Source organism: Lonchura striata, chromosome 7, assembly GCF_046129695.1.
Source record: "Lonchura striata isolate bLonStr1 chromosome 7, bLonStr1.mat, whole genome shotgun sequence".
Lineage (NCBI taxonomy): Eukaryota > Metazoa > Chordata > Aves > Passeriformes > Estrildidae > Lonchura > Lonchura striata.
The window spans coordinates 24,051,919-24,077,457 of NC_134609.1; the positions used below are offsets into that span (position 1 = coordinate 24,051,919).

Sequence of the window (25,539 nt, forward strand, 5' to 3'; positions counted from 1 at the left end):
CAGGAGAACCCGGGCTCCGGGGGGATGATATGTTTATTAATGTCCAAAATGTAAAAGTTGGCGCTCCCGGAGCGCGGAGTCAGGGACACCCGTTCGAGTGTTTTTCCCCTCGTCCCCCCCGTCCCGCAGCTCCGAGCTACGGCGCACAATTTTTAATTTTTTTTTTTTCCCCCTACCTCCCCCCCACCCCCCTTTTGCGTGCCGGCCCCCCCAGCGGCGCCCCCGCCCCCGCCCCCGCCGCCCTCCCCTCGCGCTCCCGCTCCCATGCCAAAAAGGATCATTGTTAGTTTCCTACTTCCCCACCCTCCTCCTCCTCCCCCTCCCGCGCCCCAGACCTGTTTATTTATGCAGACGTCACCGGGGAGCCCCCGCCCTCTCCTGCATCTCATTAAGTGCCTGGTGTGTTTCTCGCTCCCTGTCAATAATCCCGGATCCCAGACTTCTCCGTTCCTCCGGATTTCGATCCCCCTTTTTCTATCTGTCAATCAGCGCCGCCTTTGAACTGAAAAGCTCTCAGTCCAACTTCAACTCACTCAAACCCGAGCGGCACAGGCTCCCCATATCCGCGGCGACTGCCCCCCCGTCACAGCTGACTTCTGGGCTTGGTTTGTTGCATTATTTTTTTTTTTTTTAACCCCCCTCCCCCCCGCTGCTCCCCCCTCCCCACGGTTTATATATTTTTTATTATTATTAATTTTTCCGCGAGTGCGTGCGCGGGTGTGCGTGTGCGCGCACTGCACGCCGAGCAGCTCCCGGGAAGAAAGAAAGAGAAAATCCCGAAGAAGGAAAGGAAGAAGCCTAAAGTCACTGGTGCAAAGGAGCAAAGAAGAGACATTTCCCTCCCCTCCTCCTCCCTCTTTTCCCCTCCCCAGGAGGAAAGAGAAGGGGAAAAAAAGAAACTTTCACCTTGGACTCTTCTTTTTTTGGTGCAAACTTTCCCCCCCCCTCTTCTTTTTCCTTCCCCCCCCCCCCCCCCATTCCCCTCCTTTTTTTTTTTTTTTCTTTTGTTTTTCCCCTTCCCCTTTTTGCAAAATTGCTGCTGGTGGGGTGAAGCAGGAGGAAAATGCCGCAGCTGAACGGCGGTGGAGGGGACGACCTGGGCGCCAACGATGAACTGATCTCTTTCAAAGACGAAGGGGAGCAGGAGGAGAAGATCTCCGAGAACTCCTCGGCGGAGAGGGATTTAGCTGATGTCAAGTCGTCTCTCGTCAATGAATCAGAAACGAATCAAAACAGCTCCTCAGACTCGGAGGTACGGGGGAAGCCCCCCGCGGGGCCGTTTCGGGGCGGCGGGCGGGCGGGCGGGGGCCGCGCTGTGCCCGGGGCCGCGCCGGGGCCGGGGGCGCCGCGCTGGGTCCCGCTCCCGCCGGCGCCCAACTTTCTCCGCGGCACCAACTTGTAACGATGCCTTCTGTTTTGTTCTGTTTGTTTCCCCTTCCACCTTCTCCCCGCACCTCTCCCTTCTTTTTCGTCTTTCATTCCTTCTCTTGTCCCTTCTCCCCCCCACCCCCCAAAAAACATCCTCCCCACCCCAACCACCCCGTTCTCCAACTGCCCCACGCCGACCCCCGGCTCGCTCCCAGGCGGAGCGGCGGCCCCCGCCTCGGTCCGAAACTTTCAGAGATAAATCCCGGGAAAGTTTAGAGGAAGGTGAGTACGCGGGCCCGGCCGGCACCGCCGCCCGCTCCGCACCGCCGCCCCTCCGCCGGGCGCCCGGCTCCTCTTTTGGGGACACTTGCTAAAAAAACTTTTCCTTCCCCCCTCTCCTCCCTTCTCTTCCCCCTGTTGCCCCCTTCCTTCCCCGCTCCTGCTCGTGTCTCCCCGCCATGTTAGCTGCGAAGAGGCAAGATGGAGGGTTGTTTAAGGGCCCACCATACCCGGGTTATCCCTTTATAATGATCCCCGACCTCAGCAGCCCGTATCTGCCCAATGGATCGCTCTCTCCGACGGCGAGAACGGTAAGTGCCTTTTTTTTTCCCCCTCTCTTTCCTCTCCCCCACACCCCCACGCTCGTTCCCCGGCTCCCGCCGCCGCCGCGCTCCCGGTGCCCGCTCGCCCCGGCCCTGCCGCCGCCCCCTCCCCCGCGCCGCAAACTTTCCAAACTCCGCGGGCCGCGGCGGGAGGGGGATTGTTTACACTTCGCCATACTACTTTTTTTTTTTTTTTTCCCTTCTCTTTATATTTCTTATTTTGTCTTTTTCTTATTTGTTGTTTTTTTTTTTTTTTTTTACTTTCAGTTTTGTGGGCAGTTTTTTTGGAGCCCTTGTAACCTCCGCTGCGGGGGGGAGGGGGGTGGGGAAGAAAAAAAAAAGCAAACAAATTCCAAACAACGTCTATTTCAGCCTCAAAACAAAACTGGAAACAAATTTTGAAAAACCCAAGAAGTTTGCGCTTTGGGGATTTTTTTTTTTCGCTCCCCCCTTTCCCATCTTTCCCATCTCCTCTCCCCTTCCTTGGGGAGTTATTTTCTCCCGGCCGAGCCTGCGGTCCGCTCCTCCAAACTCCTCGTTTTCCATGGTGATCCGTCGCCTTCTGCCCTCCTCCGTGGCGGCTGGGCCGGCTCCCCCTCCCCTTTCCTCCCCCTTAACCCTCTCCTGCCCTCGCCCGCCCCGGCCTGCGGGAGCAGCGGTTTCATTGTGCCCCTTCGGGCCGCGGGTGCCGCGAGTTGTGCCCGGGCTCAGCCCGGTCCGGCTCCGCGATCCGCGCCCCGCGGCGTGCGGGGGCCGAGCGCCGCTGCCCTGCCCGGCGGGGCCGGGGCCGTGCCGGGAGCGGCTCCGTCCCGCTGCGGGGCGGGCGAGCCGCGCTCGGGGCACAGGGCTGAGCCCGGAAACAGCTCGCCTCGCTCGGCTCTGGCAACAACAACAGCCGCGCAAAAAATAATCAGACAAGTCGAGCAAAATTCCTCTTGGAAGTATGCTGGCAGGAAAGCAATTTGCTGAAAGCGTCCGGTTTTTTGTTGTTGGGTTTTTTGCCCCCTTTTTTTTTTTTTTTTTTTTTTCACCCCTAACTCAGGGTTCACTGGCGGGGGGTGCAGGTCCGCGTGTGCCTGGAGCTAGAGCGAGGTTTAGCCCAGATCCCAGGAAACTTTGGGGTCTGCTGGTGGGTTTGTAGTCCCAGCTGTTTTCCCCGCTCTTAGTGTCACCTACGGTGTGCTCTACTCTGACATCAGATTTCTCAAGTGTCACCTTTCCTTTTTTGAAGAGTTTAAAAATTTTTCATTTTGAATGGTTAAATCCACTAGGACTTTCAAACACCACTGATTCCTCCCGATGGCATTAGCGTTGCTGTTTTGTTTCTTCTGGGTTTTTCTGAGTCTGAAGCGCTCCCACCATCACCATGTGTGTTTATACACTTTTTTTTATCCTTGTGGTAACACGAGATAGCGATTTACAATAATAGATCTACTGTTGGGTAGATGTTGAAGCCGTACTAATGACTGAGGGCTTGGACAACTTCGGTATATCAGATCTACAAGTGTTTTAAAGCATTAAAATATTAAACATCGGGTCAGTCTTGTTTTCACTTAGTAAAACGTCAGTAGACACAGATTAGTAAATGTAGAGTGACAGGGAGGTTGTGAGGAAGGTTCTCTGACTTTGCATATGTTTAGGGCTGTGGCAGAGTTTTATTTTGGAAGCTTGTGAGGCTCTTTTTGTGAGGAGGTGATTTCTGGGACAGTAGCAGAGGGTTGACTGCAGTTTGCAATTGTAATGATGGGGAGGGGAATTCAAGGGCTGAATGCATTATATTTTTTCTTTTGAGTATGGTCACCCACATGTATATGGATGATGGTGATAAATTCCAAATTCCATAAGTACCAGAATCCAGATGGCAAAACAATCTTTGTTCCAAATCACTTTGTTGCGAATCGTGAAGCTTTGTATTCCCTTTTTTTTTTCCCCTCGTTTTTTACCTTCAATGCATTCCACTGTTCTGAGTGCAGACTAATCGGAAGCACACCTATGCTGCCTTTTTTTAAAAGCATTTTTCTTACAACAGCTACAGCTCTTTTTTCCTCATTACCTTTATTACAGATCCCTTTTCCCTTAGCATGTGGGGTAGGATCCTTCAGCAGTTAGCTCTCCTGGAGCATTCCTCCCCTTGCTCCCCCACCGCTAAAAAAGGCCTCCATAGGAATGTTGGGTTCGTGTGAATTAAAGGTGCTGTACAAAAGCTTACAGGTTGGTTTATTGTTGGTATAGCAGGTGGCCTGCTTGTGTTATCAGATGAATTCTGAAAGGATATTTCCACACTCAATAGGCAATTTTCTTATTTCCACATCCAGGCTCCAGCAACCTTCTCCTATCTTCTTAACCTTATTCTTTCACATTCCGTATGCTTGTTTGTTTGCCTGCCACTTAATTATAGCCAGGAAAAATTAAAGTTGTTTATTTAGGCCTGAGAGAAGAATATTATAAAGATTCAGCGGGATAGCTGTTGTCTGTCACACACTATTTTTAGGTGGATTCTAGTTCTCTGCTGTACCAGCTTTCAATTCCAGATGAACTAGATCTTTCTCTTTCCTGTTTGATTTTATTTTATTTTTAAATACGCGTTGGAAAGGTATAGATGGTTCTGCATAATTACGAGTTTTATTTTTATTTATGTAGTTTTTCCCGGAGCCATATTTGTTGAGTGTCAGAGCATGCAAGGTAAAGAGGTGATACAGATACATAGCAAAATTGTTTTTCTTTTCCTTTTGCTGTTGTACAATCTTTAAAAGTCTGTGGGTGTGGTTTTTTTGTTGTGGTTTTTTTTTTTTCCTGGAATTTTTTTTGTTGCTTTATTTGGGGGTGGAGTGGGATTATTGTGTTTTTTTAAATGTACCTGTAATTGTCTGTTCAAGAGCAAACTTGTGGGCAGCAGTTTCTCCTTTACTGCTTCAGGATTGTGAAGAATTATGAAGTATCATAAAATCTGCTTATGAGGAATAATCTTTTCTCGAGGATAATGCTTTAAATGTTGCAAACTCTTTATTAAGGTTGATAGGAATAATTTTATTTTTAAAAATCAAAGATTTTTTGCATGCTAATCTTGCTATTGGTAGAATACTGCGGTGTGCTTATGAGAATAAATGTTATTAAGTAGAGGTTTAGTCAAATAGTAATGAAGTGATGCATCTGAGAGCACCAGTTCCACCTCTGCACTTGTGGAGGGACTGGGGTGGCTCTATGTTATGGATAATAAAGGAGACTGTTTTCCTTTCAGAGTTGGAAAACGTAGATGTGGTGTACTTGATTTTTAGTTTAAATTTGGAGCTTGGTTAATGCTTTTGGTGAGCAAATAGATGCCGTATAATGTGAGAAAACCCTCCTGGCAGATGCTCTTATTTTTACTAGTGCTGTTGCATCTTCCTTTCCCCTAAGTTGTTGCTGGCTGAGTGAGACTGTAGGGATAAGCTTATGTTTGGTCCCAAAGTTTGTTTGTTAGGGAGCTGGGAATAGCTGTGGTGGAGAGCAGCCCCATCGCCTTGATTTTTATATTTAGGAGGAAACATTTTTTATTAATTGCCTTGAAAATTGATTTTTTTTCTTTATCTGCTGAATCAGACAATGTAATCCTTCGTAATACAAAAGCTTTAGCCCCTGGGATGTGAAGGGTTAATGGTGGTCCTTTTTTTTTCCCCTCCCTCCAATTGTTTTGACAACACTTTTCAAAGTGTGACATTCCAAGCCCTTGCAATACAATGTAATATTACTGTAATTACACAGGTCATTACATTTTAAATAGAGAACAATAAAATGCTTATCGCCCTGAAAAAGAACAGGTGTTCTTGCCCTTCTTTGGTGTTTATGCTAATTGTTTTTCATCTCCTTCAGAAATATTTATGGCTGGAGTGTTAAGATTTCGGTCTGGATGTGACAATATTAATTCTTTACTAATCTTTATGGTTGAGATTTAATGTCTGCAGTATGGATTATAGTATTAATGTCCACCAACTAGTTTAATAATGTAGATACAACTTAATATGTCAGCACTTTGGTACTTTATGATACAGAGCTATTCAGTGGAGAGTGAATTATTTGCTTTGTTTAAAAAAATGAATGGACATGCTTTTAATAAAGTTTCTGGACTTGTGTGAAAACAAGCTGTTAAATAAGAACTGATGATCCTGTGGTGTAAATCAAATGGAACTTCCATAAAAGAAACTTTTCTTGTGCTTAATTAGGTTGATTGCTGAATCACTCTGCTATAGCATTAGCATAGCTGGTATACAGTGGCAAACAGACTGTGTTTGTTAACTTACTTGCAGTAAAGAAGCTGATTTATTTTTAATGCTATGCTTTTTTCCTTTTTTTTTTTTCCTTCTTCTTTTTCTTTATTTTTTTTTTGTCTGATAAGATTTTATTCTGGAGCAAATGCTGCATTGCTTACTCCATCAGTTTCTCTTCAGGGGGCTATGAAAATTAGAGAAAAGTTTCATGTTTCTGGGACCTTGCAAAACAATATAATGCAGTACTGTTACTTGAGTGTACAGGATAATTGCAGGACTGCACTTCATTAAAAATAATATTTGCTTTGGAAATCGAACAATTTTAATAGGTGTAACGGTGGCTGATCTGTATGTAAAAAAAATACAGTAGATGCCTTTCCAGGTTTTTTTGAATGCATTCATACAAGGACTGAGGATGTTAAATAGGGTGGTGTGGTTTATTTTTTCCCTTCTTCCTCTTCATTTTTTGTTCAAGCAAGTATGTGCTGGTTTGTCAGCTGGACATGGAGTGGGGGAAGGAATATGTTGCAGCTTTCACTGGCGCTTGTAAACCAGAATGTAGGTAAAAATGTCCTAAATTTGTAAAGATTTTCATGAGTGGGCCCCAAAATCAGATAAAAAATGTGGTGTAGAGAAAAAGGACAGCTGCAGATTTTTTGTGTGGACGTGTGTTTCTGTACCATGACTAAAAACTCTAAGGACCTTTTCCCAGCTGTCTGGGAGTTATGTGGAAGTTGGATTATTGGCAGTTAAGCATGAGACAACCTGGATTTAGCAAATGCTCTCCTACACAGGAAGCAGATGACATTATCCTGGGGGAAGGGAGGAGATCCTTCTCCAGGCACAGCCTGGGGGGAGATGCCTGCTCCCCCCAGCCTCAGAGCAGCCAAAAATGAGGGCTGGCGATAGGCACGGAGAAATATAACAGCGGTCGGGTTGTCAGCTTGGGTTTTTTTCAGGGCTTTTTGGTGAAACCAGATACCTTCCTTGCACATTGGGGCTGTTGTGAGAAGTTTTGCTTTGGAGGGAGTTGTGAGGTTCTGGGGGGGGATGTTTAAAGCTGTGTTCCCCGGGTGTCCCCTTAGTCCTATGTCCTGGCAAATATGTAAGTAAGCCTTAAAACTTTGACTTTTAATTGGGCACATTTGTGAAGGAAATGGTTAATTTTACAACCAAAGGCAAACTTGCACCTCGACAGGTCTGCTGAAAGAAATGTGCCACAGTCGTTTGCTGGCAAGCACGGCAGGGTCATAAATCCACGGGGTTTATTTACAGCCTATAACACTTATGAATGTTAAGATATTTGACGCCACGCTGGCCTTATAATATCCAAGGTCCACAGACACTGGCAGTGGGTCAAATTTCTTTCACTAATTATAAGCAATGAGAGATGAAGTGTATTGGTGGGGGTGTATGGGGGAGATATGGAAATCCTTTCTCTCCCCACCTAAAAGCGAAGAATATTTCTGCTACTCCTCCCAACTGCTGCTTTATCTTTGTGCTGTTTTTTGGTTACGTAGGCTCCGAAGTTTATAATTAACGCTTGTGGTGCTGTAGAAGCTGGGCAGTGGGTGATGCAGCCAGGCTGAAGGAGGGAAGAAGTTTAGCACAGCTCATGTCCTTTACATAAAGGTCTCAGCAGTATTGTGCAGTATTTCCTAGATACGGGCACAAGCAAACATTTAAAGACAGATGACACCTGGAAATGTCCTTTAATTTTCTCCCATACTGCTGAGCTGGGGATGAAAGAAAACTGCCTTGGGTTTTGTGCAGAAGGAGGATGCTTGGAAATAGATTATATTAGACTGGTTTGTTTGTACAAAACAGGGCCTCTTAGAAAGCAGCAAAAGCCCACGTTAAGGGAAAACATGCGCTGAATGAATGAAGATGTTGAGGTTAGAGGCAGTTTTTAGGGGAGAAGCCCTGTGTCCTGCTGGAAGGGACAATGTGGGATGGACGTGTAGGTCAGCGTGGAGGGGAGCAGGGGGACGTGCACAGGGTGGTGTTTTGGGAGGGGTTAACTGGGGGAGGCAGTGTGAGAGCAGGGGGGCCACTGGAGAGTAATTGGAGGACAAAGGAGGGATGTTGGAGCGTGAGGAGAAATTGTAGAAACTTGGGGGAGGCAGGGGGAAAAACGCCAGGATTTGAATGGGTGGTTGGAGGGGAAGCTTGGGATCTGGGTATTGACTCTTAAGTGTCAGGAGGGTCTGGGGCCCAAGAAGAAGCAGTGCTTTGCTCAGCACTGAGCTTGTTGTTCTCGGCTCACTCCCCATTACACACGCTTTGCTAGAGTGGACAGTCACATTTGAAGTGCTGCTGTCTTGTCTGTGCTGGGTGTGTGTGTGTTTTAACAAGATAATGTGATTACTCAAATATGCCTAGGTATTACTTTTAGCTTTAATTTCTCTGGCAGTTGATTTCAGGTTTCCCCCTAGGTTACTGTTGTGCTTGGAGACTAATTTAAGCAAAAGGCAGAGTTACGTGTGTGGTGGAAAGCTGCACTCCTTTAGCCATATGTTTTTCTTCTAGAGCCATGTAAAGCCTGACTTAAAAAAAAAAAAAAGAGGGGGCTGTCAATTCGGCTCTTCCACAAATAGCTGTACAGTTTTGTTGAAGGTTTTATGCATTTCCCTAATCAATGGAGCGCTGTGACTTATTAGCCCCCAGGGACAGATCTGAATCCCCCAGCACTGCACTGCAAAGCTGGTGTGGTATTGTACCTTTTTAACAGGTTATCAACAAGGATGTTCCCCTCATTCCCAACATGCTTCCCACCCCCTCCAGCATCTCCCCTCTGTGATTCTTTCCAGCAAAAATCTGTTCAGTCTCACGCCTTTGTTTTAGGTTGGCTCAACCCTCGACCCTTATTCTTTGTGGGGTCACGCTCAGGCAACTGGGCAGTGCTGAATGAGTTAAGTTGCTGGCTGAAGTTTGGCTTCATGCAACTAAATTTGAGGCCTGGTAGGCATTAGCAGGGCACAGCACATTTACAGAGCTTAATTAGTACGCGCTGTAATTGTTCATGGTCTGCCAGAAGGAGTAATGTTCAGGAAAAGTGGAGTCGTTCTTCTGCAGTCTTTAGTTTTAAAACGATAAATCACTTGCATATTTGTGCAGTGATTCAAATGGAGCTGAGACCTCTCCATCTCAACATGTGGTAAATTGTAAAGTCAATGAATTGCAGATGTAGGGTACAGCAGATTCTCTAAGAAAATGCAGAATGAATGGGAAAAGGCGATGCTATAAATACGTACTGAGAAGATAACTGGGTTTCTGCTTGCTGTGCCAAATATGATAAAGATATTAGCAATTTTGTTCTAAATGTGTTTATTCTAAATATCTTTAAGTGTAGAGGTACCATGTTACTTCACTTAGAGTGAGGTTTTATTAATGTTCCAGAACAATGGGTTTCATATGGAAATGCGCATGATAGCCATATTAATATAAATTAATTCATCATGGGTAATACTGTAGCTGTTACTGGAGGAGTTCATAGTGCTGGGACACTTTAAAATGTGGCTGCAGCAACTTACAAGAAATGTTGCGGTAGAGGATGCCTCTACATCTTAGTTGAGAGAGGTACTGGGATTATTGTGTATCTCACCATTTTTTATCTGCCTGTGATTCCTTCCACCTTCAGAGAGACTTTTTGGGTGCAGTAATCCAACAGCCTAGAGCCTATTTTAAAAAAGCAAAACACAAACAAAACTATGCTATACAGATTGACATTGTAAATGCTTTGTATTGTTTCTTTTGCCTTTTTTTTTTTTTCCAATGTGGAGAATGTGTGTCACTCTTACTGCTGTGAAATCTTGTCTTCCTTGGGCTTGGTCCAAGATCCATTGAAGTCATTGGAAAAAAGGCTTCTATTAATAACGAAGGGCTTTGCATCAGGCCCTGTGTGTCTTGAACCAATGGCCAAGTTCTTCAAAAGTGGATGAAGGCATTGAGAATGCCAAACTCAACTAAATATGATATTGATGTATTTCTCCTTCATCATAGTCTTTTGCTCCTGGAGGAGGGGGGGGGTGGGGGAAGTCAAGTTACATTTCCAATGGTGAATTCTTGAATGAGCTCCTGCTTGTGCAGTATTTCCCACAGATGTGTGGAACATCCTGGCAGGATCAGGGTTTGGTCCGAGGCTGTGTTGCATGTCAATTCTGCTTTTCTAATGTGAGTAGGTGGATTTCTGTGGAAGTTGTAAAAGTTAATGATTGTTATCTGACTCATATGCTGCTGGCTTCAGCAAAGAAGAAATGATGACAGGAAAATGATAGAAATTATAGGAGCCAAGTAGGCTTTGAGTGGAAAATGGATTTATGTTGTTTGAAATGCCTTTGCTGCTTGGTAAAGCAGCAAAGGAGGGAGAAAATGGGCGGGCAGTTTCTTTTTGGGGTCAGATGTTTTGGGTACAAAATCCTGCAGGCATTCAGCTAGGGAGTGAGGCTGAATTCAGGAGGGACTCTTGTTGGATTTAACCATTTAGTTCTTCCTACTGACACAATTAGTCCTGCCTAACTGTTCTCCCCTCTTGGCAGAGCAGGTTTTAGTGCCCTAGGCTGCGTGGGAAGTATGATTGCATGCCTATGACGACCAAGTGTGAATATATAAATGTGCTTGACTTGTGTCTGTCTCACAGCTTTGTAGGTCTTTCCAAAGTATCTGTGGCATGAAAGATGCTGTATACAACAAAATCATTCTCTGCTGCTTAATTCACTACTGGTGGTGATGCAGCTGAGACACCAAAAAAAAAAAAAAAAAGAAAAAAAAAATCTGAAATGGGAATGTGGGAAGTAATAAAGTAATAGAAATTTCCAATCTGAAAATACTGCAAAGGGGCATTCTGGGGAATATGAGAGATTCTTGGATGTTGATGCAATAGAAACAAATTGTCCTATTTTAAGAAAGGGAAAAGCAGAGCAAGAAAAGGTGGAGGCGTACCTCTTGGAGCACATCCGAACTCCCACTGGAGTCAGTGACTCCTTAAATAATGATCTGGAAAAATCTGAGACTATAGGCTTTTCTGTTCTGGAGAAAAGCTGCTACATTGATTTCTGTTTTTAACTGATAGTAATATTTAATAAAGGTTCTCTTGGAACTGCTTTAAACCGTAGCCTGAATAATTTTAACTTGGTTAAATGAGTGAACTGGTTTGGGAACATAGACAGTAAGAGGTTTGCATTGGTTTAATTAGATTTAAGAGATTTATAAAACCAGGACCACTACTCTGACATAGACAAGGTCTGGAAGTCGGCATATAGATGATGCATTGATCTACACCCAGGCTGAACAGACAGCTATTGAAACTGCTCTGTTGTAAATGTTTGCCAATATTAAAGAATCTGAGGGAAGGTATGACCTTGAATGAACACATCAGAAGAATAAGATGGCAGTCAGTGTTTCTAGCTTTGTTTTCTGTGGGACATTTACAGGAAGGTTTTCTCCCTTTCAGAGGAGTTACAGATTATAGTTTTCTGTCTGGAAGTCAAGTTGAGATTTTTATTATTATTAATCAAATGTCTCAGTTTACTTTAATCCCTGTTACATTCTTCCATGGGGTTTTATTAATTCTTAAACTGCATCATAAAATGTAGCTTAAATCATGTCTGTGTCAATTAAAATAAAAAAAAAAGGTATTTACAGGAGATAGTCACAAACATAACTGCTGCATTGGTCACAAACTACTGTGTAAAGAATATCCACCGAGCTTATTTTATCTGGATAGCAGCTAAATATCTTTACAATCCCCAGGGTTATTAAAGGCCAAGTGCTTGATATATATAGTTAGTTTTTTTTCCATTGTATTCTGTTGCTGGACTACAGTACTTGAAAGTACTTTGTTTTTAATTTCATAAAAGTGAAATTAAATTTAATACATATGGAACGAAAAAGTGAAAACTAGGACCTGGGTGTCACTGGGTGGTTGTAAATGGGAAGTAGTGAGTTGCTGTGCTGCTGGTGTGCCCAAATGTGGGCATTGGACTGGCTGCACAGGTACATCTGTGTATATGCATGTGATGTATATTATCCTTGAACACATACTTGGTTATCAGGTGTCTATTCAATTTTAATTGACAATATGAGATTCCTGTGGTTGCTCTGTGCACAGATTGCCTTGGGGCTCTACAGGGTTTGTGGGAAGAAAAGCCTTGACAAGTTTCCATTAAGCCCTGAATCAGGCAGTTGGAAAAGAGGAGAATGAAAGGAGCTGAAAAGAGGGACAACTTGTTAGTGTTGCATTCTGCGTTTGCAACGAGAAACCTCTTTTAGACAAGAGTGGTTCTCAGGCCAAGAATTTCAAACTCGCAGAGAAACCTGTCCAGAGCACAAAAGTTGTTTGAACGGGGTGCAGAATTGTCACAGTAATTAGAGCAATCTCCGTTTACTGAGTGGCAGCCTTTATAAAGGACAGGGGATAAAGGGTTCAAATTCATCTTTCTCTCTCCGATTCACTTCTGATGAACTGCCTCTGTGTATGTATGTGTATATGGAGGAGTGTGTGTGTGTGGCCACATTTTCAGCTACTCATCATTTGATTGTCCTTGTTTAAAAGGAAGAAGGACTTGGGTTTCTTCTTCCTGCCTTCAATGGCATTTTTAGGCATTTTGCTTTTATTTTTATTTTAATTTTTTTGTTTGTTTTGTTTGGTTTTTTTGATGCTGTAGTTTGATTTACCAAACTAAGAGGATGCTTGGGAAAATACCCTTGTGCTGTGATGGAGGGGCAACGCCAAATATTTCTCTGTTGATTTTTACTCTTACTCAGTCTTGCATATTTGACTCTTAGGAGAAGTCCCATTATTTTTAAAAGGATTACTTGTAGAAGCAAGAAAAGTGAATGGACAAGGCTTGGGCCCTTAAAGTTTATCCTCTTGTCGCTGCAAGGTCTGTCCAGAACTACTGAATCAGTTGGAGTTTTGCCATTGCTCTTATTAGGAGAAGGATCAGGCCTGTGGATTACATGAGGCTGAGTCTTGTGAACAAGCCAAATAAAACTGTAAAAATCAGGATTGTTTTTGTGCACAATGCAGGAGAGTGTCTGGAGGACTCGGTCTGGGCTCCTCTTGGTCAGACACTGCACAGAGAAAAATGTGAGTGAATGAGTGAGTGACTGAGCAGTGTGGGTGTTCTTGCCCAAGGAAGAAAGTGTGACTGCTGAATTTCCTGTATGGCTTTACTTCTAAAGAAAAGAAAATACCAAGCTCCTTGAGTTTCTTAAGTAATCATCCTGGGTGTAATGTTGGTAATTTTGATTCCATTTAAATAGCTGCTTAGGTTTTGTGATTGCCTTTTATTTGTTCTCCCTAAAATAATGTAGGATCTCCACTTTAAGGTTTGGAGCTGGCAACCTTGGCTAATTTATTTAATCATTTAGTCAGTGTTATGTTTCTCCCCTTCATTCACCTCTACAACTGAAGGCAGAGGGAGGGAGAGAGGAGCCATTTAGGCCGATGTCTTCACCCTTGTGTTTCTCTGTATCACATTTAAGGCCTCTGGCACGGTCAGGTTTTGTTGGCACCCCGTGAATGCTGTGTGTCTCCTCCCCTCTTCTCTTCTGGAGACCTGGGATCAGTCAGCAACTCTGCTGAATTTCTAAGGTATGGATGGACCAGAGGGTAAAGGAAGGTCTTGCTGCTGATTATGGGTACTTTTTAAAATAGTCGTGGCTGTGAAAATTGGATCTCAGAGATCGTGTGGTTTTTTTCAGATGGTTCTGCCCTAACATGAAAAATTGCTTGTCTTGAGGCTTGCATTTCAAAAAATGCCTATTAATGTTCAGCAACACGTGCTCCTCTAGTTCAGTTGCCTTGTCTGTGAGCGTGGTGTGTGAATATGGCAGGGCTTTCTGATCCTGGGGAAGTTGTCTTGGAGTTGCAAAGAGGAGTTGGGAAACGTCAGTTTTCCTGGAAGTAATGCTGAATTGCTTCTGCAGTGTTGGAGCACAGAGTGGGGTTTGTGTGTTGGACAATGCCATAGTCAGGTTGAACAGTGACTCCATTTTTAGATGATGCTACTTTGTCTCAACTGTTGATGATTTGCAGACCAATTGTGATGTCTGCCATCCTGAAAGAGTACCAGTGTGGTACTAATTGTACCAGGACCAATTGTTGTTGAGAATGTACTTGTTGCAAATGATGGACCTCTCTTGAACCTCTCTCAGTCTTAGCCCTTGTCCATTATTTTCTCAGCTGGTAATTAATTTCTTGTTTTGAAAATTTGTCAGTAATGGGCATATCTTCATTGTTAAGTTCTCTGTAGTAATTCTGCTGGCCCTATAAAGTCACCGATCTCATTTGTTTGCCAGCTGGATAACATTTCCTATTAGACTGTTGTGACCAAGTTATCCATCACAACAAAGCCTAACGGTGTCTGCAGTCCATGTCCTGGCTGTGGCTTGGTGCTTGGAGGAGCTGATTTGAAGTGTGGTTGCAAGCCAGAGCTCATGACAGCAACAGAAAGCTTTTATTTGATTTTACAGCTGTGTAAAATCCAGCTCATCCTGGAAGAGCAGCTGTCAAGTTTAGTTGAGGTGGCAACACAAAGCAGTTGATGTCTTCTCCTTGTTGTGTGACGATTTCCTCAGTCCTGCTTCTCTGCTTGCTCTTGGTGTTGTTTCTGACTGGAGAAGCAGTTTGGAGGTGCTTCCCTTCCTGGGAGCTGGTGATGCAAAGCCTCAGTCCTGCACATGCTCTGGGCTTGCCTCCATAGTAGCCCTCTGAGGAATTGTCTTCAGCCCAGCTGGGTCTGTGCTTTTGGTCTTGTAGGATCATGGCCTAAATAGTGATCCCATGAGGAAGCTTATAAAGTTTATTTTGGAAGCAAAATACTTGGTGAAGCAGGAAGGAGGCTAAAGAGAATACTGAAAAATGGTGCAAATGAGAAGCAACTTTTTCATTTATGCTTTGTGCTATTGCTCTGGTTTGTGGATCTAAGTAGAAAATGGGCAGCATTTGGAAATCTGAGTTTCCTGCCAGCATCTGCACATGCCTAAATACCTTTGAAATTTGATTTTGTGGTTTGTTTTTTTTCCCTGCTACTTGAATATGTTAGTTGATGCCACAAGGAGTGAGCTGAAGTCTCACTTTTTTTTTTCTTTTTTTTTTTTTTTCTGCTGTTGGAATTGTTTGTTAAATTCTAATTACCGGGCTTGTTCAACACCTGTACAAACCCACAGCCATTGTTAAGGGAATAATTTGAGGACAATGGGGTTAACGCAGGTGTACACAAGTGCAGAATTTGGATTGCAAAGTCTTTTTTATTACTGCGTGTGCATAAGAAAGAGAAATGAGTTCAGCTTAATTTTCTGATCCTAGAAAAAATTTGTAGGACAAGGATTTGGAAGAAGAGTAAATGGGGAGGGGAATAAATGTCTGGACATGTTCAGACATGGCACCGAATGCATATGAAATGGAAAGTTAAAAGGAAATAAACACTACACTCCTCTTTCCTCCCTACCTCACCCTCATACCACTTTCATGGAGTCACTTTTCAAGGTATAGCTGCACGAGGTGGTTGGTAATGATCTTGCACACTGATTGCCTTCAGAGTGATCACGTCTCAGCCGGGATGTTTGCATGGAGCTGAGGTGCTGGGACTCTGTGGTGGTTTGTGGTGCCAGCAATCACCAACCCCACTGCAATGCACTGATGCAATCAGCAAGTTGCATTAGGTCTGCGTTCATGTGAAGCTGAAGGTGTGTGTAGTTTCCAAAGGTGACTTGCTGTCTCATGCCTCCAGAGTAGCCTTCAGAGATGGCAAGAACATCAGAACAGCCAAGAGCATGAGGTGCTAGAGCCTGTAGGACATCTCCTCTGTGATGTTGATGCAGAGATTTACAGTTTTGTGTAACTTCCTGATTATCTCACTGAGGGTTATCTTTCTTTGGGGTAGTTCCAGTAACAACTAAAAGGGGTTCTTGCAGAATGAAAGCCAGGATCCATGTCCCTGCTATCAGAAGTGGTTGTAATTTGAGATTGGTTTCTCTTAGAGTTTCATTTTATTTCATTTCTTTCCTACTCTTGGGAGTTCCTCCAGGCACAGGTCAAACGGTCTCTATTATATTAAATACTCTGTGCATTTGGGGTACAATAAACTAATAAGTAGCAATGATGGTTAACGATTAGATAAATGTTCAGATCAGTTTATCCTCTCAGTGGTTCTCCTGTTAGAACTAATCCTGACTGCTACAAATAGGTTTGGTATTTGGCATTTCAGTTCATGTAGGAGGGGGGAAAAAGGCTGTTGCCTGTGAAATGGTTCAGAAGTTACTTGCTGTTCTTTTTCGAGGAGTAATAACTCAGCTGAGTAGCACAACAGGAGGCTCAGGTATGGGACTGTTTGATCAGGAGTGAAATCGGTAGTTGCCTCTCTTGTTTATGCACCAAAGGAGTTGTGGTTGTACCTCTGCTCAGAGGAGGATGAGTTATCCTCCAAACAATGTCAGGCAGCCTGGCTTGTACTGGGGAAACAATCAGAGTTCTTTATTAAAACTAATTTGAAGCTACGGAAAGAAATATTTCTCACTGATTTGAAGCTGTCTGGAGGATGGCTAAAAATAGTCCTTCAATGATGTGCCATGGTTTGAACCGCTAGAGATACGTATTTTTCTCTTTGGTGGGTGGTGTGACCTTCTGCCAAAGAGTGTAGTTGCAGTAGGATAATGTGTAGTGATTTGTCTTAAAACTTTAAGAAGATTAACCTCTCAATTGCAAACTGTTGAGGTGATCTTATTTCTGGCAGGTGGTGTAAGTTAGTGGTTATGGTGATTCTTTGCAGTTGTTTGGATTTTACTGAAACAAGTAAAATCCAAACTTGTTATTGAAGTAGAGGGAGGAAATTAATTAAAAAAAATTAAATTCTCTCTTTTTGTATGAATGTGTAGACCCTGACCTAACAGAAGATTAAACTGCCTTTCCTCAGTGTTTACCAATATAGATTGTATTGGTTTCTGCTGTTTGCACCCATTTCTTTGTTACTTTGTCAGTAGAGTTATGTACCTGCCTTGGAAATTTGTATATTTTGGCCTGTTCCGTGCTATATACACTCGCTGCAGAGTGTGTTGTATTTAGTTTGGTGTGCAGCAGCTAAGTAGGGTCACCAGAGGCCCCTTTTGAACAGCTAAATGACTTTTTTTCTGCTTCTGTAGTAAGATTTGTCCTTTTACTGGGAATGCTTGAGCAGGCAAGGTGGGCACTGGGTGGCATCTTGTTCTCTTTGACCTGGACAAAGACTCGGGTCCCGTGTGAGCTGGTTCCAACTCGTGTTCAGGGAAGAGCCAGGGGAATGTGGCCTCCTGTGATGAATGGGCCTCCTGTGCTGAAAAAAGCCAAGGAGTGATGTCCTGTTAGATGACAAAGCCAGAGGACCAGTTGTGTTGTTAACATGTGGTGTTATTTGAGTGCTTTTACAACTTGAAGGAACACTGCCCACCCAAACTGAGGCCCAGGTTTCAGATTTAATTTATACTTCTGGACCTGCAGAGCCTGACAGAGTGGTTCATCCAAGAATTGCAATAGAAATACTTGGCTTTAATCAACTGAGCACATCAATGTAGTCATAGGTACCAACATCTTGGAACAGTTGGAAATGAGAGAGGAACTACATCTGAACAAAAATGAAGCTGGCTTTTTTGTAGTGTTTTGGATGGCTTTACAGCTACAAATTTATGAAGATATAATTAGCTACTTTTCAGGGTAATGGTTCATTTTCAATATAAACTTCTCTTTAAAAGCTTCAATAAATGTTTGCAGATTTTATACAAGTAATACTAAAAAACTGTGTTATAAGCCTTGAAAATATTTAAGTAGAGCTAATTATGAACCAGGGGTTTAATGGAGAAATCTGGAAGAGATTGATAGGAAACTATTAAGATCTGTTATATATTAAAATAGTATGTTAATATTATATAACATTATTATATACATAATTAATATATGATATATGTTGATCTATAATATGTGCAACACCAATATTTAGAATATTACTTTAATGCTGATATATACACACATATTTACTATATGTAAACACACACACACATATTTTAAGTATATATTGAGATTTCTTTTTCTGCAAACTTGAGGGCATGGCAACATTTGAGGCTCAAATACATGGTTATTTTCTAGTTGTTTTGGATGATTATTTGTAGGGGAGGGCCTGCCTGTCTGTGAGAACAAGCACTGCCATTAGGTGCTGTGCTCAGTGGTCACTCTCCGTATGAATAAGCTGCGTGGTTTCCTCTAAATCACCTGAAATTAGGCCATTTGAAGACAGGACTGGCAGCATTGTTTGGCCATCTCAAGCCATGGGCATGACTCTGACTAGGTAGCATTGGTTTCTGACTCAAGATTGTGAAGGTGGGTGCTTAGTGGGAGAACACAGGCACTTCTTATATAAGCAGAGATGAGTCCACTACAGACATTTTTATGGGCTCATGGTAAGCTGGGCTGTGCTCCTCCAGAGCCCTCCTTCAGTTACCATCATGATGTGATCCACTGACAGCTGGAACCCCAGAGATAGTTGGCTGCTGGGACTTGTCGTGCACAGAAGCAACTAAACTGTGGCTTGGTGCTGGCTTGTGGGATAATACAGCTTGGTGGTGACTTGGCCATGTAGGACTGTCTGTGTGATACCTGGATGTGCCCTGTGCCCAAGTGTTCGTGGTGGCTCACCAGAGTTCATAGGGCAGCAGAGTGGTCCTGGCTGGGAAAATGCTGCTGGAGTCGTGGCTGTGTTCCTTGACATTATTCCTTGAATAAATGTGGCCTTTAAGCCAAAGTGCTTGTGCTGTGTCTGTGTCCTGCTTTGAGGGAAGTTCACACCCAGGGAGGATTGCCACAGCCCCTTCAGGGGAAGGGGGCTGCTCTTCAGGCTGAGCTTCAAGCTCAAGTTCCAGTGCAGCCACAACCCTTTATGAGAGATCCTGATGGGCCCATGATATTTGGATATGCCTCTGGTAATATAATCAGCTGCCACCCACTACTCAGCTTCTAAGCTGATCCTAAAATAACCTTTGGTAGAATGACACATGTGAAGCTTCTCTGTGCTTCGGTTTAATCTCCTGTACACAGTCCCAGTGTAATGTTTATATGACAGTCATAAGGAAGGCTCTGTAGGTGTATCCAGACCTTTTATGAGAGCATGACACGACATCATTTATCTCCCTTCTTGACGTTCTTGTCTCTGCTTTCAGTTTTGAAATTAGCAGTGGTGTGGGCCTGCCCCATCTCATGGATGGGGTGTGAGCTTCCACTTTTCCAGCTTGCTGAGTGCTCAGTGTTCTTTCTGAGGACACATGACTTGGACTTTCCCTTTTCTCCCCTGCTGATCTTTCACAAGAATAACAAACCACGGACAGATGTTAATGGCTCCATGCATGGATTATATATATGTGTGCATATATAGGCTGTCTGCTTCCTGAGAAGACGTTATTGGCATAAATTTGGAATATTTACAAGTGGCAAATTCTTTGGTGAGATTATGCAGCCCAGACTAAATGAGCTCTGAAGGGCATTTATAACACCTTCAGACAAACCAGCCTTTTTGTTTACAGCAAAGGGGTTCATATGTGTGTGTGTGTGTGTGTGTGCATGCATATATATATATATATAAATAAAATAGAAGTATGTGTCTGTGCCTTTTTTCTTTTTCTGAAATACAGAAGTAGCATTAATATTGCTGCTGCTGGCTGTCCATAAAAAACACAGCAACCCTGGAATGATAGGGAAGCTGTCATGTGAGTGCAATATGGGAATGTCTGAAGTTAAGACCAGTTTTATAAAGTGACATTCCAAGGTGGTCAGCCAGGACCCCTGGAAGCTCCTGAGGGACAGTAGGTAGGGTTGAGGTTTCCTGTGTGCTTTGCTGGCGTTTGAGGGGCATCTTCCCCAGCTGGGTGGTGAAATGCAGCTTTTTGGGCCAACCTTCGTAACGCTTCGGACTCCCAGTGCTCACAGAGGGCACGCAAGAAATGTATCTTAAAATCCTTTGTTTTCTTTGGCCAACAGCTTGAGGGGCAAGAGAAGGAGGGTGGAAGAGCAGAGAGCAAAAAAAAAAAAATGCCCTTTTGTAGTAGATTGAAACAAAACAACATCCAAGAAACATTGGTCATTTGAAAGCAGTTTGGAGGGTTTGTGTGTTAGAAGTAGTCCCAGCTGAGAGATGTTGCTGAGCAGAGTTCAAGCAAGGAGGCCAAAGGTGCAGCATAAATATAGTTTGTCAGATTGTTGCTGAAATAGATGAACATTATTCCATGCAATAATCATAACTACGTACATGGCATAAATACAGTCATTGAGTGATGCCACAAAGTACTTAATGGCTTGTAGTCATTGCACCTTTTGACCTGGAAGGAAAAGGGTGTGATGTTCCTGTTCCAATTATGATCAATGAGCCTTGCTATTGATCTGGGGGAGACAGTGAGTGCAAATGGATGGTGTGGGGTTAGCTGGGGGAATAAGCCGTTGATGGACTGTTCTGTTTATTTAGCTTTGATGGTAGCACTGCACTTGGCACTCGCTTGCTTTGTGATTTTTAATGTATTGTCTTAGCTCCAAATGAATGTTTAACAAGGCTGCGCCTAGTAATTTTACAAGTAGCCTTAGGAATTCATTCATTCATTGTGTAAAAGCATTCTGCACAAGAGCTGAACTGCTGGGAGAGGTGCAAGAAGGTAGGGCAGCCTGTCTAAGAAGACATCTTGCTTGGCAGAGGGAGAAGGATGGATGTTCCTTGTCTGTAGGCCAACTTGCTTTAGAATGTATTTTTATTGGCTAATCAATATACAATAGAAATCCACTCCCTAGTCAATTTAAGCACCACTTAATTGAGAAATAAATGATAAACACATTATGCTTTGCTAGTAGAGAACATTTCAGGGTGATTATGGATGCTCTGCTACATTTTTTGGCATCCCTTGAGTGAGGCTAATTGCCTTCCCTCAGGGCGGCTCCACAAGCTTGGGTCACATCCTGGCCTTGATGAAGCCGATGAGAGTTTTCTTATGGATTTTTTTTATTTTCGATTATTATTTTAAAGAGGGCCATCTTATACCAGCCTTTATCACCGGTGTTCTGCTTTCCCCTGAAAGCAGGACCTTCTTTGACTGCTGGGTCTCTCTGGTTGGCTTTTGGCCAAGGCTGTTTGCACAGGACTGTGGATGGACTCTGTCTCCAAACTGAGTCCCTCTGCAGTGCAAAGCGGGTTTGTTGAGGATTTTACTGGGACAAACCAGCAAATCTTAGAAGCTGTGATGGCCCTTTGGCTGGTCCAGTACCCTCTGCTCTTTCCAAGCAGCCTGACCTCAGCCTGGCTCCCTATGCCAGCTGCCTGAGCTCACCCGCAGGCGAGTGGTTCCAGCGCAGTGATCCACGCTGCTCTGGGACTGGGCTCTGGCTGCTCAGAAAAACTGGATTTTTTTCAGATCCGGCCTCTTGCCAGCATGGTGCATGCCCTTCACCAGCCAGTGGAGCTAGCAGTCACAGTGGATGGGTATCCATGAGCCCGTTAATGAGGCGCTGGGCGAGGGAGCTGTGTCAGACAGGAGCAGAGCGAGCTTTGTTTAATCAGCGTCTCAAGTCCAGTCTCCAGCTACAGCAGCTGATTTGCAACGGAAGCCGTCAGGACAAGCTGGGATACAAAAGCCTGAGGATGTGTTACTCTGCTTGGCTTTCAGGCTGTGTCCTGGCTGCTAGTGATAGCTGAGACCTATTAAATTAAAAGAAAATTATCACTTACTAGGTGCTCCACTCAGTTCCTGCTCGCTGTGTAGACCTTTGGCTGTGCTCTACCCAGTGCTGCATCCAAGCACCATCAGCACCCATCTCCTTTTTTGCCAGGATGAGAGCCTGGCACCTGTGCTCCATGGCTGGAGCTGAACCTGCTTGGTGATAGAGTAGGAAGTCTCCTCTTTTGAGGGATTATGACCTGGGAAAGATCTCTCTGTTTTGGAAGAGAGAATAGATTTAGAACTCTGAGAAATTTTCCAGTTGTCTTCATAATTTCTTGGATGCTGGTGATGCTTCCTGGTACTGTCTGAGCTTGTGCTTCTGGAACTTGTGGTCCCTGTTTGCTCCTGCAGGTATTCTGACAATTAAGGGGTTGCATTGCCCTTATTTCTGTTCTGTTCAGCCCCATGCTAGGTAAGCAGGCTGTGTGCAACTTATAAATAAATATTTATTATTTTGAGCGATGACTGAGAGCGAGGGTATTTCCTGGCTGTGAATAGCTGGAAGAGTTGGAATCTGCTGGATGTGGAGTGCCAGGCGATTCCGAAACCTGGAAGTCATTATTACTTTTTCTCTCTGTGACCCCTGCCCTTGTTTCACGTGCACACCTGTGCCCTACTCCCATGCCAGCTTGGCAAAAAGAAGCACCCTGGTAAGATTGCTGCCCCCTCTACCATGCAATGAGTGCCTGCCTTGCCCAGGGATACGAGTGGCTTTGTTGCCTTGTGGGTAAGGGTGACAAGGGTCTGCTCTGGGGACATTACCCCATACCTCCAGCCTTCAGTGGGGCAGGAGTAATGGTTGCAAAACTGGGTCCTGATTTCCTGCCAGAGTCTTGTCTGCTGCCACCACTTCCCTGCCCAGTGCTGGGGGTCAAGTGCTGGGAATGGGGTGAAGATGTTGTGACTTCTTCCTGCCTCTTAAGTGTTCGGGATGTTGGGGCTTCTTCATTCAGAGCTTGACAGGCACAAATCACCAGAGGATGGGCTTTTTGTGGGAATTGATGTCTCTGTGTGGTTTTGGAATTTTCAATTGGGTGCTCCTGAGACGTTGGGAAGCCCTCCAAGGGAGTGACCTGTGGGATTAATGCCAACTGTACTTTCAGAAGTGACCCGAGACACTTGGAGCTGTTCCTGGTGTTCAGAATTATTCTGAAATACCAGCATGATGTAAAAAACAAATGTAGAATTGCTAAATGTATGTTGTCCAAAGATTTTTGCGAGCTGTCGTAACTCTGCTTCAAAAAAAAAAACCCAAAAAACCACACAAACACCAAAAACCCACAAAAAGCAAAAAACAGCCCTCCACAAAAAAACCCTGGTGGCCCTCTCATGATTTTCCACAGCTGAGCATTAGACTTACTGAATCTGATTTGCCTCCATCTATAAGGCATGCATCAGAATAATAAAAAAAGCTGAAAATGAAAGAAGTGCTTGTAATTTTTTGGGGAGGCAGTGGTGGTATTAGAACAGAAAATGTGAACCAGAGACACAAAACATTGTAATTTTTTTCAGGGCTTTGATTTGTATCTGACTTAAATTTTAGTGTAGAGACACAGAATGATGTTTTCCAGGTTCCAGTAAGGTTTTACTGTATCTGCTTTCTATCTGTATAGAATTTCCCCTTGCCACTTCCAGAAGGAGAATATTTTATATACCATTTCTTTTAACTACTTTTTGATCAGAACTTAATAAACTTCTTTAACAATGTTTAGGTTAAAGAGATTTTTATGGTGTGCTGGTATTGGCTTTGAAAATCTTTAGTCACTGATGTCTTTGTTGCTCATTAAGCACTTTTTAATTTTTAAACCAACACTGCTATCGAAATGCTGGTTTCTTTCAGTGGAGATCTTTTTCTAATTATTAAAGGCATTCCTACATTCTCAGCCAGCTAGCTGGATTTCTCATTTAAATGATGTATAGCAACTAGTATTGCATGTTAGTATATAATTGCAGACAAAATGATATTGTGAAAAATCACTTAGGGTTTTTCTTTTTCTAAACCAGAAAGAATAAGAGGAAAAGTAACCAAGGGATTGATCACATTTGTAGTTAATACTGTAGGTACAGGTGTACATGGCTGTTTGAAATTATCAGTGCTGTGTGCTGTATCATAGACAACCCCATGTTTATGAAGGGACCTGAAAAACATGAATGTGTATTAGATTTACTTGGCTTTCAGAAAAGAATGTTTCTTTTAATCTGAAACAAGCTTTCTTGAACGGATTTGGAGAAGCAAATGATGTCTTGTCTAATTGACAAAATCGGCCCTCCAAGAAATGCATGGTATTTTCAAACACAGAACTCATGACTTTGTCTGGAAATATTTTGAATGTTATTATGGGAGTTGAAGTATTTCACTAAAAACTGGGATTCAGGGGTGTTCTGTCCTCTCTTTCCCAACACACTGAAATCTGGAGGTAAAACTTTCTTGTGCTGACTGCCCCCCCTTCAGAAGCTCATCTTCAGTGATGCTCAGCTTTTTATAATTGCCCCTGGGGCAGTTACGGTGGGCTGTGGTTGTGGCACCCATCAGAGAATAGTCTCGTTTTAGCCTCTGTCTAGACTTGCCACTCTGCTTGAGTTTTCAGGGCTGTGAAGTGAGGCAGCTTGCACCTGTCTCACAGGGTGGGTTTGACTTTGGGCAAGGCTCGTGTGTGCAGGTGAGAGGAGTTTCCAGAGTGCTGTTGCTGCCCTGCACGAGTGTGGGGAAGCCGCAGCCCTTCAGCATTTGCCAGAACAGTGGTGTAGCTGGAGGGCAGAGGAGCTCTGCCCAGGGCTTCTCCCCCCGGGCATTTGCTGGGAGATGGGAAGGTTCGATGTCAATCGAGTTCCAGCCTTTTTCCGGTAAGTATTTGTCGATTGAAATTGAAGAATTGTGAGCACAATTCATCTTAGCGCACAGAGAGCAGCGGGTGCGAGCAGAGCTGACTGGGACCAGACATTGACATACGGGCCGTCATCAAACTAATTGTTGTTTGAATTACCTGTTATGATCCGATGACAAATCTGCTTCACTCCTGCCACTGGAGCAGAAAATGTAGCTTGAATTGGCGTGATGTTAGCAAGTGTAAACTGTACTTCAACAAGATGGATAAACCCAATTATGGGGCAGACCTGCAGAGAGAAAATCCATTTAAATCTCGTAATGTTAAGCAGAGCTGTGTTTAATTCATTTGGACCAATTTGGGAATGATGTATGAGTGTTGGTGAACATTAGTCAAAGGGAGAAGGGCCAGAGAAAGAGATGCAGTGCTGAGGCAGGATGGCAGAGGAGAGCTGCACCGTCTCAGTGGTTAGCACTAATGGCTGGGGAAGGCTAAAATGACAAAAAGATGTACTAACTGCTCGTATGAGAACAGCCCAGTGTAAATGAACCAATAAGAGAAACATATGGAGCAGAAAGAAGGTGTAGTATTTTTCTTAAAACTATTGATTTTTCCCATTGAGAAGGAAATACATATAAATTGAAAGCAGCGTTTTGTTGGATTTTTTTTTTCCCAACTGCCACAAGGTGTGAAGGGGTTTTTAAAATTATTTTTCTCCCGAACTTTGTGGGATTTTTTTAAGATTTATTGAAATGCAAGGGAGGAAGCAATAATTTT

At 43.7% G+C, this 25,539-nt stretch overlaps 1 protein-coding gene across 15 annotated transcripts in view; it reads left to right on the plus strand.

The window, feature by feature from the left end:
• The first annotated feature begins 405 nt into the window (after positions 1-405).
• TCF7L2 (transcription factor 7 like 2) overlaps positions 406-25,539 on the plus strand; it is a 172,848-nt gene continuing 147,714 nt past the window's right edge. For 5 of the 15 annotated variants that reach the window (XM_031505277.2, XM_021525989.3, XM_021525975.3 and 2 more), the window contains exons 1-3: positions 990-1,252; positions 1,584-1,650; positions 1,834-1,958. In XM_031505277.2, coding sequence (XP_031361137.1) covers positions 1,064-1,252; positions 1,584-1,650; positions 1,834-1,958 — 381 coding nt within the window. In that variant the 5' untranslated portion in view covers positions 990-1,063. Of the gene's footprint in view, positions 606-983; positions 1,253-1,583; positions 1,651-1,833; positions 1,959-25,539 lie in introns of those variants that run through there. The other 10 variants (XM_031505276.2, XM_021525966.3, XM_021525963.3 and 7 more) reach the window with 6 other exon arrangements.